At 37.6% G+C, this 12556-nt stretch overlaps 2 protein-coding genes across 17 annotated transcripts in view; one reads left to right on the top strand and one right to left on the bottom strand.

Moving 5' to 3' along the window:
• Nucleotides 1-12556, top strand: part of LOC126758931 (disks large 1 tumor suppressor protein) — a 154617-nt gene that overhangs the window by 26396 nt on the left and 115665 nt on the right. The gene's annotated exons all lie outside the window — the stretch shown is intronic.
• Nucleotides 2892-4272, bottom strand: LOC126758965 (mannose-6-phosphate isomerase-like). Its single transcript, XM_050473463.1, has one exon. It carries the CDS (start codon nt 4187-4189, stop codon nt 3005-3007), a length of 1185 nt encoding a protein of 394 aa, XP_050329420.1. The 5' UTR covers nt 4190-4272; the 3' UTR covers nt 2892-3004.

Here is a 12556-nt window from a genome sequence, read left to right as displayed (position 1 = left end):
ATACGAAATGGGTGGCTGTGTAATTGTGATGATTCCGAGTGCTATGTTGTTTATTTGGCTTATATTGCTATTGTTGTTGTTGTGGTTGGTTAGCTGTCAGTTGCAGTTGCTGTTAAAGTTTATTGTTGCGGTGTTTATCTCGTGACACGAGCGAAGCGCTGACTTTTGAATAGATGTGTTTGGCTTTTCCAATTCAATTCTGTTGAGGTTTGAAACACTTTTGATTAAAAAAGTAACCAATCAATCTGCTACATCAGTGTCTGTTGGTAAATTTGTGCCAGACTATTTACGCACTCGGAAATCGAATGCGGCTTTTTCATTTAAAGTTTAAAGTATTATTATTAGGGCTTCATTAGCTTTGGTGTTTATTGTTTCAGCCGTGAAGCAAACACCTCCGCGCAAAATTGTGATACTTTCTCAGTCAAATGTAGTCTTGAACCGTTGCCCAGTCATATATTTTCACCATTTCGTAAGAGTAGATAACACATCATTGCCTCACAATTTTCCAGAAACCAAAAAAGCGTCCGAACTGCTGCCAGTAATCGTCGAATAGTTAAGGTCGAGGTCGAGCACTTGTACCAAACGGACTTGATGACAAAGTTTCTAAAGCACTATGATCATTAAAAAAAGCAGATTTCTATAATTATTCCAAACATTTAAAAAAAAAATGGCTTAAATTTTGTATTAATATGGGAAGTGTACTTGTATTAAGAATTAAGAAAGCCTTAAAAGACCGTATCATCTTCTCAATAAAAAGAATTGATGCTCTCGAATTCCACGATTTTGTCAACACATGACTTCAACACCTCTTTTTCTCTATCAAATTCAAATCTGAGGTAATCTTATTTATTTATTATTATATTATTATGATATTATTAAATCTAAAATAAGAAAGATTAAGGTGTTTCGTAGATAACCGCAAAAAGTGAAGAACCGGTCTGATCAAATTTGACCCAGACTGACAAAAGAAAAAAAATATCGCGTATTTTGTTACAAATCCTTATAAGTGCATACATTTTTAAAGCCTTCTGAGTCAGTATAAGCATGCCAAAGCTTTATGTTATAAGCCTGGGCTGAGATGGCTTTCAGCAAAAGGCTTTTAATGGAGTCATAGCGCGTATCTCAAATCTATTTTTCAATTTCGTAAACAGAATAAAGTCACAGGCAGCCAAATCTGGCAAATATGGTGACTAAGCGTTGATTCTCCTTTCGTGTTTGACCACAAAGTCGGTCACAATCAGGTAAGAATGCACATCAATCCGGTCGTTTACGACTAATTGCTTAAACGAACGCCTCAAACGGCCGTCGGTCCCTGTAGAACAGATTCATCGTGACCCTCATCACGGTGATCAAACAAAACTTTTGACATTGTATTTTCGGTTTTGGCAAATTTTTAGTGCGCCATTCACTAGATTGTTGAACAGTTTTGACGTCGTACAAGTATTTATAAACCCACGACAATGAAGCGTTTGAAGGGAGGTAAACAGATACGTTGCCAAGCACACATATCTTTTGCGACCTCTACTCGACGTCATTTTTGCAAAAAGTCTGGTCTGCTCTTCTGGTACTAGTATAGCATCCATACGTGTTAACTAAAATATGTTGAGTCGATCCATAAGAGATCTTGAGATCCGCTGAAATCTCTCTGATGTCAATATTATGGTTTCACGCACTGTTTCTTTAACTTTTTCGATATTATCGTTATTATCAGTCGTGATAGGATGACACACAAGAAGCCTTCGAAGTCTTTGATGGCTTCACAACCTTCACGGAATGCTTTATGCCAAGCAAATACTTATGTTCATGTTAAAGTAGACTTCCTATAACACTCAAAAAGTATATTACTTATTGTAGCTAAGCTTGTGAAAAAAGTTTACACAGTTATAAGTTATAATCGAAGTGTTTTCTATACAAAAATGTAGATAGTTTCTTCTTTATTAGCGTAGACATTGCTTACGCGGTTATAGCCGAGTAACAACAGCGCGCCAATCGTTTTTCCTTTTCGCTATTTGGTGCCAATTGGAGATTCCAAGCCTAGCCAAGTCCTTGTCCACCTAGTCTTTCTAACAGAGTGGAGATCTTCCTCTTACCATCCCCCACCGGGTACTGCGTTGAATACTCTCAGAGATGGAGTGTTCGGATGACGTGACCTAGCCAGCGTATCCGCTGCCTCTTAATTTGCTCGTCGTCGTATATCTCGTACAGCTCATTATTCCATCGACGACGGTACTCGCCGTTGTCAATACGCAAAGGACCATTAATCTTCCCAGCACCTTTCTCTGGAAAACTCTTAACGTCGACTTCTCAGATGGTGTCATCGTTCATGTCTCTGCACCATACAGCAGGACGGGAAAAATAAGTGACGTATAGAGTTTGGTCTTTGCTGTTGGTGTTAGCACTGGTTCCAAGACAGACGAAATTATCTACGGCTTTGGAGTTATGACTTGCAACAGTGACGCGGAAGCCAAGCCGCGAGTGCGACGACTGTTTGTTTGATGACAAAAAATATTTCATCTTGCCCCCGTTCACTACCTGTCCCATTTGCTTCGCTTCCTTATATATATAGATATTGATAGATTGTTCCTACCCAATCTTAAAAAGACCTAGACAAATTTGAACCGCATAAGGAAAGAGCCTTTAGCTAAGACAACACACCCGTTTCTTATCTATTTCCTTGAATGGAAACGAACCATCTGGTTAATTTCGCCAACACTAATAAGCCTCTATCGTTATCTTCAAGAAGTTGCTAAGAGTTTAGTGAGACTCATAGGTTCACCCCCATGAAAGAGTTTAGTAGTCGTAAACAATATGTTTTCTAAGAAAAATCCCATCATTCTCAGAAAAACACATCGGATATTGTTCTTACATATACTGATTTCATTAGTTTTGGATACAGTTTTGCATAAAAGAACAAGTTTGAATTTTTTTGGAACTCTTACATTGTCTGCGATAACTTAAAGTCAAGCTTACATTTCCATAATAATTGGACTTTCAGCAACTTCGATTATGTATCTGTCGTCGGGTTTGGCGGGGTATTTGCGGTGCTGATGTAAGCCACAAAACTTTCTTTTTCGTCTCCACTGGCTAAAAATCGCAGCTCAGTGCCCGCTTCGAAAGGCAGAAACAGAATAGATCCACGTTTTAATTGCGTTTGTTTTACACCGTTGACTTCGAAAGTGCGTTGACCACATAAAACCAGCATTATACCAGGAGATTGTTCAATTTGTAAAACATAAACATCATCTTCAGGTCTCAATGTTATTTGCGTGACTGCAAAGTCTTCAATAGGTGGCTTGAATATCACCTGCTGATCATTAATGCGTTCGGGTTTGACTATTATGTCCTCGGCAGTGGAACTTTTGTAGTTCAATATATTGGATAAATGTTTGGTATCTCTATATTTTATTGTTAAACCGGCACGGATTGCATTGTCAGAAGGTGTCATGCACTCGATACAATCGCCAGCTAGATAACTATGAATTTGGCCTGCATCGGCGAACATCGCTTGACCCGGTTCCAGACGTATAACATTCAAAAAGAATATTAAAATCACACCAATATCCCTGGGAAAGTCCCTTTTGAGCACATTGAATATTTCCAGCACATCGAATTTGCACATTTCTTTGCCAAAGTCTTTGGATATTTCTTCCACGCATTGAGCTACAGCTTCTAAGTCTCTATCAAATATTCTTTGATAGCAATTCCGCAATCCCTGTTCATCGCCCGCATCCAAAAGGTCAATGTCATCAGAATCGGCCATTACGAACTTTTTTAGTGGATATATATCCATTAACATATTCTTGATTTCGGATAGTGGCCGGAAACCACATACAGCCACAAAGGGTGTTAGGGCGATTGCCATTTCAGGTTTATGCCAGGAATCCTTGTAGAATTTGGGCTCTCTTAAATGCAAGTATTCAGCGTTGGTTTTGTTCGGATGAACGTGTAAGCTAATCGCCTTGTTCATACTCAACACTTTCAGCATAAATGGCAACTCTGTTGATAATGCTTCGCCACTTTCTTTGTAGATCGCAATATCGCCTGGGTAGGAGCCTACACATAGTTGGGCGTAAGGCAAATTAGCTTGGAGCTTAAATCCCGGGTTGTTAAGTGCTGCCAATTGTGCCACTAAGGAGTCATTACCTATTTTCCCCCAATCGAACCTGTAAACCAATCCAATTAGTTCCATTAGTATTTTGAATATTTTATTGCTTAACAAATTTAAATATTTTTGTTAGAATTTTGTCTACTCGGTTCAAAAAGAAAATGAATGAGAATATGAAGGGAAAGTAATTGTTTACTTTTTATAAAATTTACTTTTTAGTGTTGTGAAAAATATGAGTACATAATAACTACATTTTGAACTACTTTTTGAAATTATCTGCTCACCAAAGGGTTATCTCAATCAATCCATTGATTGATGTGATGTGTGGGAAGTGGCGCCGTCTAGTTGAAACCAAATGTCGCCGAGACCACGAGCTTCAATTTCAGGCATCAAATAGTCGGTTATCATGGCGCGATTATTCCAACGGCCCACAAACCACACTAAACCGTTGCATTTTCTGGATTTTCTTTCTTCGTCCCAAATAAGACAATTTTGCTTGTTTACATACCCATTAAGCCGGAAAGGGGCTGAACAAAATTTGGCTCGAAAACGTCGGATCTTCTCGAAACTTTTCAAGAGCTCAAAGTGCGAAGCGATTTCGCTTGTGAAGGAGAAGCGGCTTCAGTTCTTGCACTCTTTCAATTTAAGAATTCGACGTAATATGCGCCAAGTCATTCCATATGTCAGGCCGAGTTGCTGCGAACGGCACCGAATCGACTCTCCACGGTCTTCGTGTACACTCTCAGCTACGGCTGCTATATTTTCTTCACTGCATGCTGGACGCGGTCTAATCGGTCGAATATTATCCAATATTGAGTGCTGGGTCTTAAGATGGGTAATAGTGTTGCGAATACGAGGGCTGCTATATATATTCTGGCCTAGGGCAAAACTAAATTAAAAAATTCATCTCGGCCAAAAAATGGAATTAGCTCGTGAACATTTTCGTGCGATCATTTTTCCCAACTTTCGACGTGGATTATCACGACAAGAGTGCATCGATGAACTAAAATCTTTGTATGGCTATGAAGCACCATCCTATAGCACTGTGAAAAACTGGTACAACGAATTCAATCGTTAGCGACGCTGGCTCAAAAACGAATTCCGTGAAGGTCGTCCAAAAACAGCCGTTGTGCCAGAAAACATGTGAACTGATAATGAAAGACCGTCATGTAACATACATACCTTCAGATAGAGGCATGCCTATGCATTTCTCCCACCAGCATACATTCGATATTGCATGAACACCTGGCCGTAAAAAAGGTTTGTTCTCGTTGGATCCCGCACAATTTGACAATCGCTCAAAAAAAGGCTCGTGCGGATTGTTGTAAAGCAATTTGAAGTGCAATTCATACATTATCTATTGTATGTCTGATCCATTGTCTCATATAGATGAGAGAAATGTATGTTTTTTCCGTTTGAAGAACTCCAACCGTTGCTCAGAATCTTCAGTCCGTTGTTGTTTCTGCTTGAATATCACAGGTCTTTGCTGTTGATATAATTCCAGTTTGAAACGACAATATACCTTTCAAAGATTAGTTAGTTTGTCAAAGTTAGTTTTTTCACAGGCTTTCAAGACTCAAATATATGTAGTTATGAGATCGGTATATTACACTTATTGTAATGAAGAGCATATGACTTTACTTATAGATCTCTCAATCAAAGCCGGACATAACTTAAGCCTGAGTATGACATTTCTCTCAAGTGACTGATGTTTAAAGTTGGCCGCTCAAGTTTTCGTTACAATTTATGGACGTTATAAAGGAACAGTTACCATAAGTATTTTTGACAATATCTTCTAAAGTAATGAGTTTTCCCCTCATAACGCTTTCCTCCAACATCACTTTCAACTATAAAGCTTCCCTTACAAGCCACAGTTGTAAAGTGATACGTAAAGCTACAGTGACGCCAAATAGACCTGATCTTTGTAACGTGCCCTGCATAGAACTCTTAGCAAAACATTATTTAAAGAGCGATACCGTCTGGCCTATGATTGGTTGGTTGTTTGAAAAGGAGCATGAGCGTCAGAGCGCAGGCGGCCCATTGTGCTCCCGGGTGGTAACCAAATTAAACCTTATTCAGCAACTCAGTGGATTTGGTAAAAAAATAGATTTTTTTCCTCTCCAGCTGCCCATTGTCTCCGTTTCAGGTGCATGGTCGGTTGTTCCATTTTTTTAAATAATTAAACAAAATTTCATTTATTTTATTTTATTATATTATCAATAGCTAGATAATTTGATTAGAGTCATTTTGTGTCGGTTATTCTCATGAATAAATCATGCATTAAACCATTTATCCATATTCCCATATCCACATTGATATATTATACATATGTATGTACATATATGCTGGAGTATACAATTACTTTGTATGAAAAGGCTAAAGCTGGCTGTTTTGCTGATTATGATTGCCCATTCAATACATTTCATGCATAACACAGTAGAATGACTTCATAATGTAAACATTAGACATTAGGTACGGACCTTGAAAGTGTGTCATGACTAAGCACACGTGCAATCGAACAAAAACTCCTACATTAGATGTCCATTTCCATAAACATATATGCACGAGGGCTGCCCAAGAAGTTTACTAGCTATAAAAGCATTTTGATGACTGTGATCCATTTCGAGGTTCCCTACTTTAAAGAAAAAACACAGAAACTTCAAATTTAATGGGGATTGTTTATTATCATTCCAAAGAACAACCTTTGGATTTCATTCTTTGAAGATTATCTCTTTCAAATGTGAGCCGTGGCTACGTCTCATCCATCTGGTCCATCTGTTGAGTCCAATTTTAGATGACTTGTTCGAACATTTCGATTGTTAACTGGCGAATGACACGCGTGATGTTTTGCTCCAAGGCCTGAATCAAAGCGGGATTGCTCGCATAGACTTTAGACTTTACATTATCACCACAGGAAAAAGTCTTGATGGTCAATCGACCGGCCTAAATAGTGAAATTATCTGCTCACCGAAGTGTGCTCTCAATAAATCCATTAATTGATGCGATGTGTGGGGAGTGGCGCCGTCTCGTTGAAAACAAATGTCGCCGAGATCACGAGCTTCGATGACAGGCATCAAATAGTCGCTTAACATGGTGCGATAATGGTCGGTATTGACGGTTACGAATTATGGACCTGCGATTCCAGCGGCTCACAAACCGTTGTTTTTCTGGATAAAATGGCAGCTTTGTAATCTCTTCAGGTTGCTCTTCGTCCCAAATGCGGTAATTTTGCTTGTTTATATACCCATTAAGAGAGAAAAGGGCCTCATCGCTGAAAAAAATTTGTCTCGAAAACATCGGATCTGCTTGGAAATTTTTGAAGAGCCCATAAAACGAAGCGATGTCACTTTGGAAGGTCGAGCGGTTTCAGTTCTTGCACTGCAAATATTTTGTACGCTTTCAATTTAAGATCTTGACGTAAAATTAGCCAAGTCTTTCCATAAGTCAGTTCGAATAGCTGCGAATGGCGCCGAGTCGACTCTACACGGTCCTTCGTTTACACTCTCAGTTACGGCTCTCCTTTACTTGGATCGTTATAAGTGGCTGCAAAGAAGAAATAATATTTGATAGTCTAAAAAATCCTCAGGTTGCCCTTGCATTCTCTCTTGAAATCAGTGATCCTTAGTAAACATTTAAAAAAGAAAAAGAGAGCTTTCTCAGAGTTGAACCTTGAGATCGTCCTTTCATAACCACTACCGGTTTTTTAAGGCGACTGCAACATTTGTTCAACAGAAAAATCTATATATTTCATATATTTAAACCTTCGGAGATCTGGAAGTTTTGATATATAATGCACAGGATCTATCAGATGCAGGTCATCCACTCAGACAATTGTCCACGCTTTTTTTGATTATCTGTGAAAATAGTAATATTAAATAAAAGGTGTTCTAAAATGTATTCATTCGCTAGTCTTTAAAAACTAGTTTTAAGGAGCGGAGTTCGTATCCTTCTGAGACCACCCTCGTGTATTACCCGTATGTACTTGGAGCCAACGCTTGTATAATTCTATTATATGTAGATATTTACTTGCGAGCGGTGCAATGTGTTTAACTAATGTACATAAAGGCATGTCATTGTGGATACTACTACTATATACACACGCCTATAGTCCAGCCAACGCTCCGTGTCCTTATCAATATCAACCAACCAGTTAGTGTGGACAGTACGCGCCTATTCAAGCGTGTTGTTCAAGGGAAATGTTTTTCATTTTTCTTGCCTTGTCATTAATGTGGCGGCGGCCTATGTGTTAGGCAATGAAAGAGACATCAGAGGTACATTTCATAGCCACGAGACAGGTTCCCGTGCAGCTGTCATGGCGTACACCTATTAAAAACGACTATTATACTGTTCGGAGAGGGGGACATTTAAAGCGGTTCACATGGAGCATAGAGTGCATAGATATGTATATGTTTCTGCTTTATATACAATTCCTTCCACTTTTGCCGAGGACGTCGTGATAGAGTCTGCTTTGTGCTCAATTTCCTATTCGGGATGAAGTACCCGGCAGAGCCGTCGCTCATTGGCAATTACAGCACACTCGGCTAAGATTTCAAGCATCTAACTCTGCAGCGCCGCTATTCAACGGACTCTCGAGTATTCTATGCGGTGGTGTATCGTAAGTTATTTTTAAACAAGCTGTCACTCGGTGCCTAAGTAATGCAAAAAAAGGGTAATAAGCGCAACTGTAATGCCATACAAATTATTCCTTTAATTGTACATTAGCTTTATTATGCATTTGCTTAAGTGCCCTTGGCTGTCACTATGCGCTGGGGGGATCAGTGGCGTGTTTGAGGCGCAACCGTATAGAGACTCATTTTCAAGTTGTGGCACTTGAAGTTATTTTTAAAGAAATCTCTGGTGGCGCATGACTTGATTTTAATCAAATTAGTGATTCATCTTCTGAATTCATAAAATAAATTAGGTTTATATAGGTTTATGTAGTATATACAGACACACATGCATAGACACTCGATTGAGTTGTCCACTTGAAATGAAATGTGTCGGAAATGCCGAAAATTGAAACTAGAGATTTTGAAAAATAGCAGTTCCAAAATATTTCAAGTGCTGCAATAAAATGTTTGTAGTAATTTGAATGGTATTAAGATGTTAAGCCCATTCCTCGTGTTATACATATGTTTGTATGTACAGTAAAATAAACAAAATGGGCTTAAAACTCATGTAATGCTGCATATTCCAGGGTACACCTAATGCGACAGACAGTAAAAATAGACGATTTTGAATAAATTAAAAAAAAGACTGTATCAATTTGTTAAATATTTTTATTGACGCAAACTAATTAATTATTCATCAATATTTATTTTGTCGCCTTCAAAGCAATCCCCATCAGATGTAATACACTTATGCCCACGGTTTTTCCAGTCCTCGAAACACTTTTCATAAGCACTTTTTGGCACGGCTTTCAGAGCTCCTCCAGCGAACCTTGTTTTCTCTCTTCGATCGACTGAAAACAAGTTCCACGGAACGGCTATTTCAGTTTGGTGAATGAGAAAAAATCACACGGAGTCAAATCTGGTGAATACGGTGGTTGATCGATGGTATTCATAGCGTTTTTGGCTTTGAATTCGGTCACAATCGTGTTTTTTGAAAAATATTCAGTTTTAACGGTATGAGTCGCGTAAGATCGCGATTCATACAAAAAATAGGCACCAAAATCATTCCAACGGACTCGCGAGAGATGTCCAGCTCTCTCTTGCCATCTCTCTAACGCTTGCCTGACGGTTTTCAAGCACCGTACCCTTCACTTTTTTAAATATTTTCATCAGTTGAAGAGGTCACAGCTCGTCCAGAATGAGGCATGTCTTCAATGATCTCTCGACCGTTTTAGAAGGCTTTGTACCACTCGTAGGCTTGTCTTTTTGATAAAACTGAATCACCGTAAACCTTTTCCAACTTTTGAAATTTTAACAAAATTTTAGGCGAATTCTTTGTTCGATATTTTTATCCATTGTAAAAATCGCAACGCATTACTGAGGTGTACCGACTTAAGCAGCTGCTTTAACCAATCTGGTTCACAGATTCCACTCATATTTTGCATAGTAATTAAGGATAGTCTGGCCAACTTAGTAAAATACTTTGAAATATCATTTACCCGGAAAATTTAATTACAATTTTCTTGTGCTTTTTTGTCCCGATGTAGGTTAAATGTTTGAAAAAATAAACAAATTACATACATACATACATATATATTTTTCGAGTTTCAAGTTCTGTTGGCGTAAAAAGATCCTTCACTGATGCAGTGATTCCGTCCTTCTCCGTGGATAAGAGCTTATTAAGGCAAGTAAAGAAGGGTTAAGTTCTGGAACTGGGGGCCTATTCTGTAACTCGATTCGAAAATCAATTTACTCGAATTCGGATTTTTTATATTCTGTAACTCGATTTTCGGATTTTCAAGCCAATTTTCGAATAAAATATTCGTTAGCTTTTGAGTTGTAGAAAGCAAAAACGAATATTGTACGTATTTTTTCTGGCACAGGGTGGTACAACTTTCGCATAATGATAAAGTAGAGGACTTTTTCGCAATAGGAACTGGGGTCCACATGTCCGATATCCGGGGGTTTGAATAGTTGTAATCCGATTTTGACAATTTTTAGCCATCAGGTGGTAAATCTTAAAGGCACTATATGTGCAAAGTTTTATGTCGATGGAATCATTGGTTCTTCATTTGTATACTGGAATATGAGAGATTCAGAGAGATTATTTTGCACTGTCATATAAGAATGTCAAAATAATGTTAAATATCAAAATTGGTTGATATTGGTCGAGCAAGTTCCGAGATATGGGTTTTCACCTAAATATACGGAGTGTCACGCCCATTGTCCAATTTTAATAAAATATTTGTTCTGAGCAAGTGACGTTGATTTAGCTGAAGTACTTGAGGAGATATGTACATACATTAAACCTATTAGGGCCCTACCTACTTTGAAAAAATTTTGAAACTACAGGTGTCCTCACCAAATTACAGTTTTGATCTTAAGGTGTTGTGATCATGATCATAAACTCGTTCTCTCTTTTTTGCCAAGAACCCCGTGTACCAAGTTTCTATTTTCACTCATTTCAAGCTACACCTTGCATGGACGTATTGACAGGCAGTCACTCGGATTTCAACACGTCTCGTCATCCTGTTTATTATATAACCCTATATCTATCTCTATTAGTTTTTGGTGATATAAGCGATAGTGAGAGGAATTTACTCTGTAGCAACATGTTGCAAGAGCATAAGAACTGTATAGTCACGAAAAACTCGCTCTGGAAAAGTTTTTTAAGGTACCATTAATCGGAAAACTACAAAAACTTAGTAAATTAATTTAAAACGTCATATAGAACTTTGGGGTGTAATATGTTCTTAAATATACGTCTGCTGGATTCTCGTCTAGATTTCTTTCCGGTAAATTTGGGTGGAGAGGTTCCATCACTCGTTTCCTTCATGGAGAAGCGCTATTAAGGGAAATGAAATTCAAAAATGCTAGCAGATTATTGTTGTAGACTTAAAAAAGACCTTCAAAAAGTTATAAGACCAGTGTCTACGTCTGCAAGTCCTAACAAATATGCAAACGAAGACTCGTGCAAACCAAAGTAAACATTTTCTTGCAAATATTTCTCTTACTTCGAAAAACTGGTTCTCATATATAAAAGAGCAAACCAAAAGGTCGAGAAATATTTTTTAAATACCATTCACATTTCTTATTATATGTATTTGCGTGTTTGCATCTGTATTCATTTGAAGGCGCATTACTTTGTTTATTTGCCTTCTTCTCTGCTTTGTTTATATCACAGTTGAGGAATGCCTTTTAATTAAAACATAACCAAATGTTAAGTGCTCTGCTCAGGAATGAAGTAAAGTTATTTTTATGGCACTTCGAGATTGAACGAATATTTATGTGAAATCGGAAAATGTATATTAAGAAAATATAATATGGTTTTTGACCGCTTAAAGTTTGTGTGTTTTCTTAATATAAATATTTCGATTTCAGATAAATATTCCTGCAATATCGAAGCGCCATAAAAATATATTATATGTATTTATACGTATATAATACATATACTAAGTATATATGTATGTAAGTATGTGTATGTGACCAGAAAAAAATTTAGTTTACATTTAAGGGGTTGTATAGATTGTTTTTAGGCTTTTAGTTTGCTTTGATTTCCCTCAAACCATCTTTTTGATTTATTTTTTTTTTTTTTAATTAATAGCAATCCGGCGCATTATATCCATTGCAATACTTTTACGAAGGATTTTTTTTATGCTACCGAGAGCTCTGCTTCTGCCAAGCGCAACAGTGATTAACCATAAATTGTTAATAGCAATTTTCGTCGGTTCCATTTTTGACAACCTTGAGGTCATTCTATAAATAAATTTTAGTTATTTTGTACTGAAAAAGAGTGCATTCCTGAAAATATACATATTTAAAAATACAGAGTAGCGTTACG

Source organism: Bactrocera neohumeralis, chromosome 5, assembly GCF_024586455.1.
Source record: "Bactrocera neohumeralis isolate Rockhampton chromosome 5, APGP_CSIRO_Bneo_wtdbg2-racon-allhic-juicebox.fasta_v2, whole genome shotgun sequence".
Lineage (NCBI taxonomy): Eukaryota > Metazoa > Arthropoda > Insecta > Diptera > Tephritidae > Bactrocera > Bactrocera neohumeralis.
The sequence above is the reverse complement of the archived record's forward strand: the minus strand, read 5'-3'. Positions and strand labels throughout refer to the sequence as shown.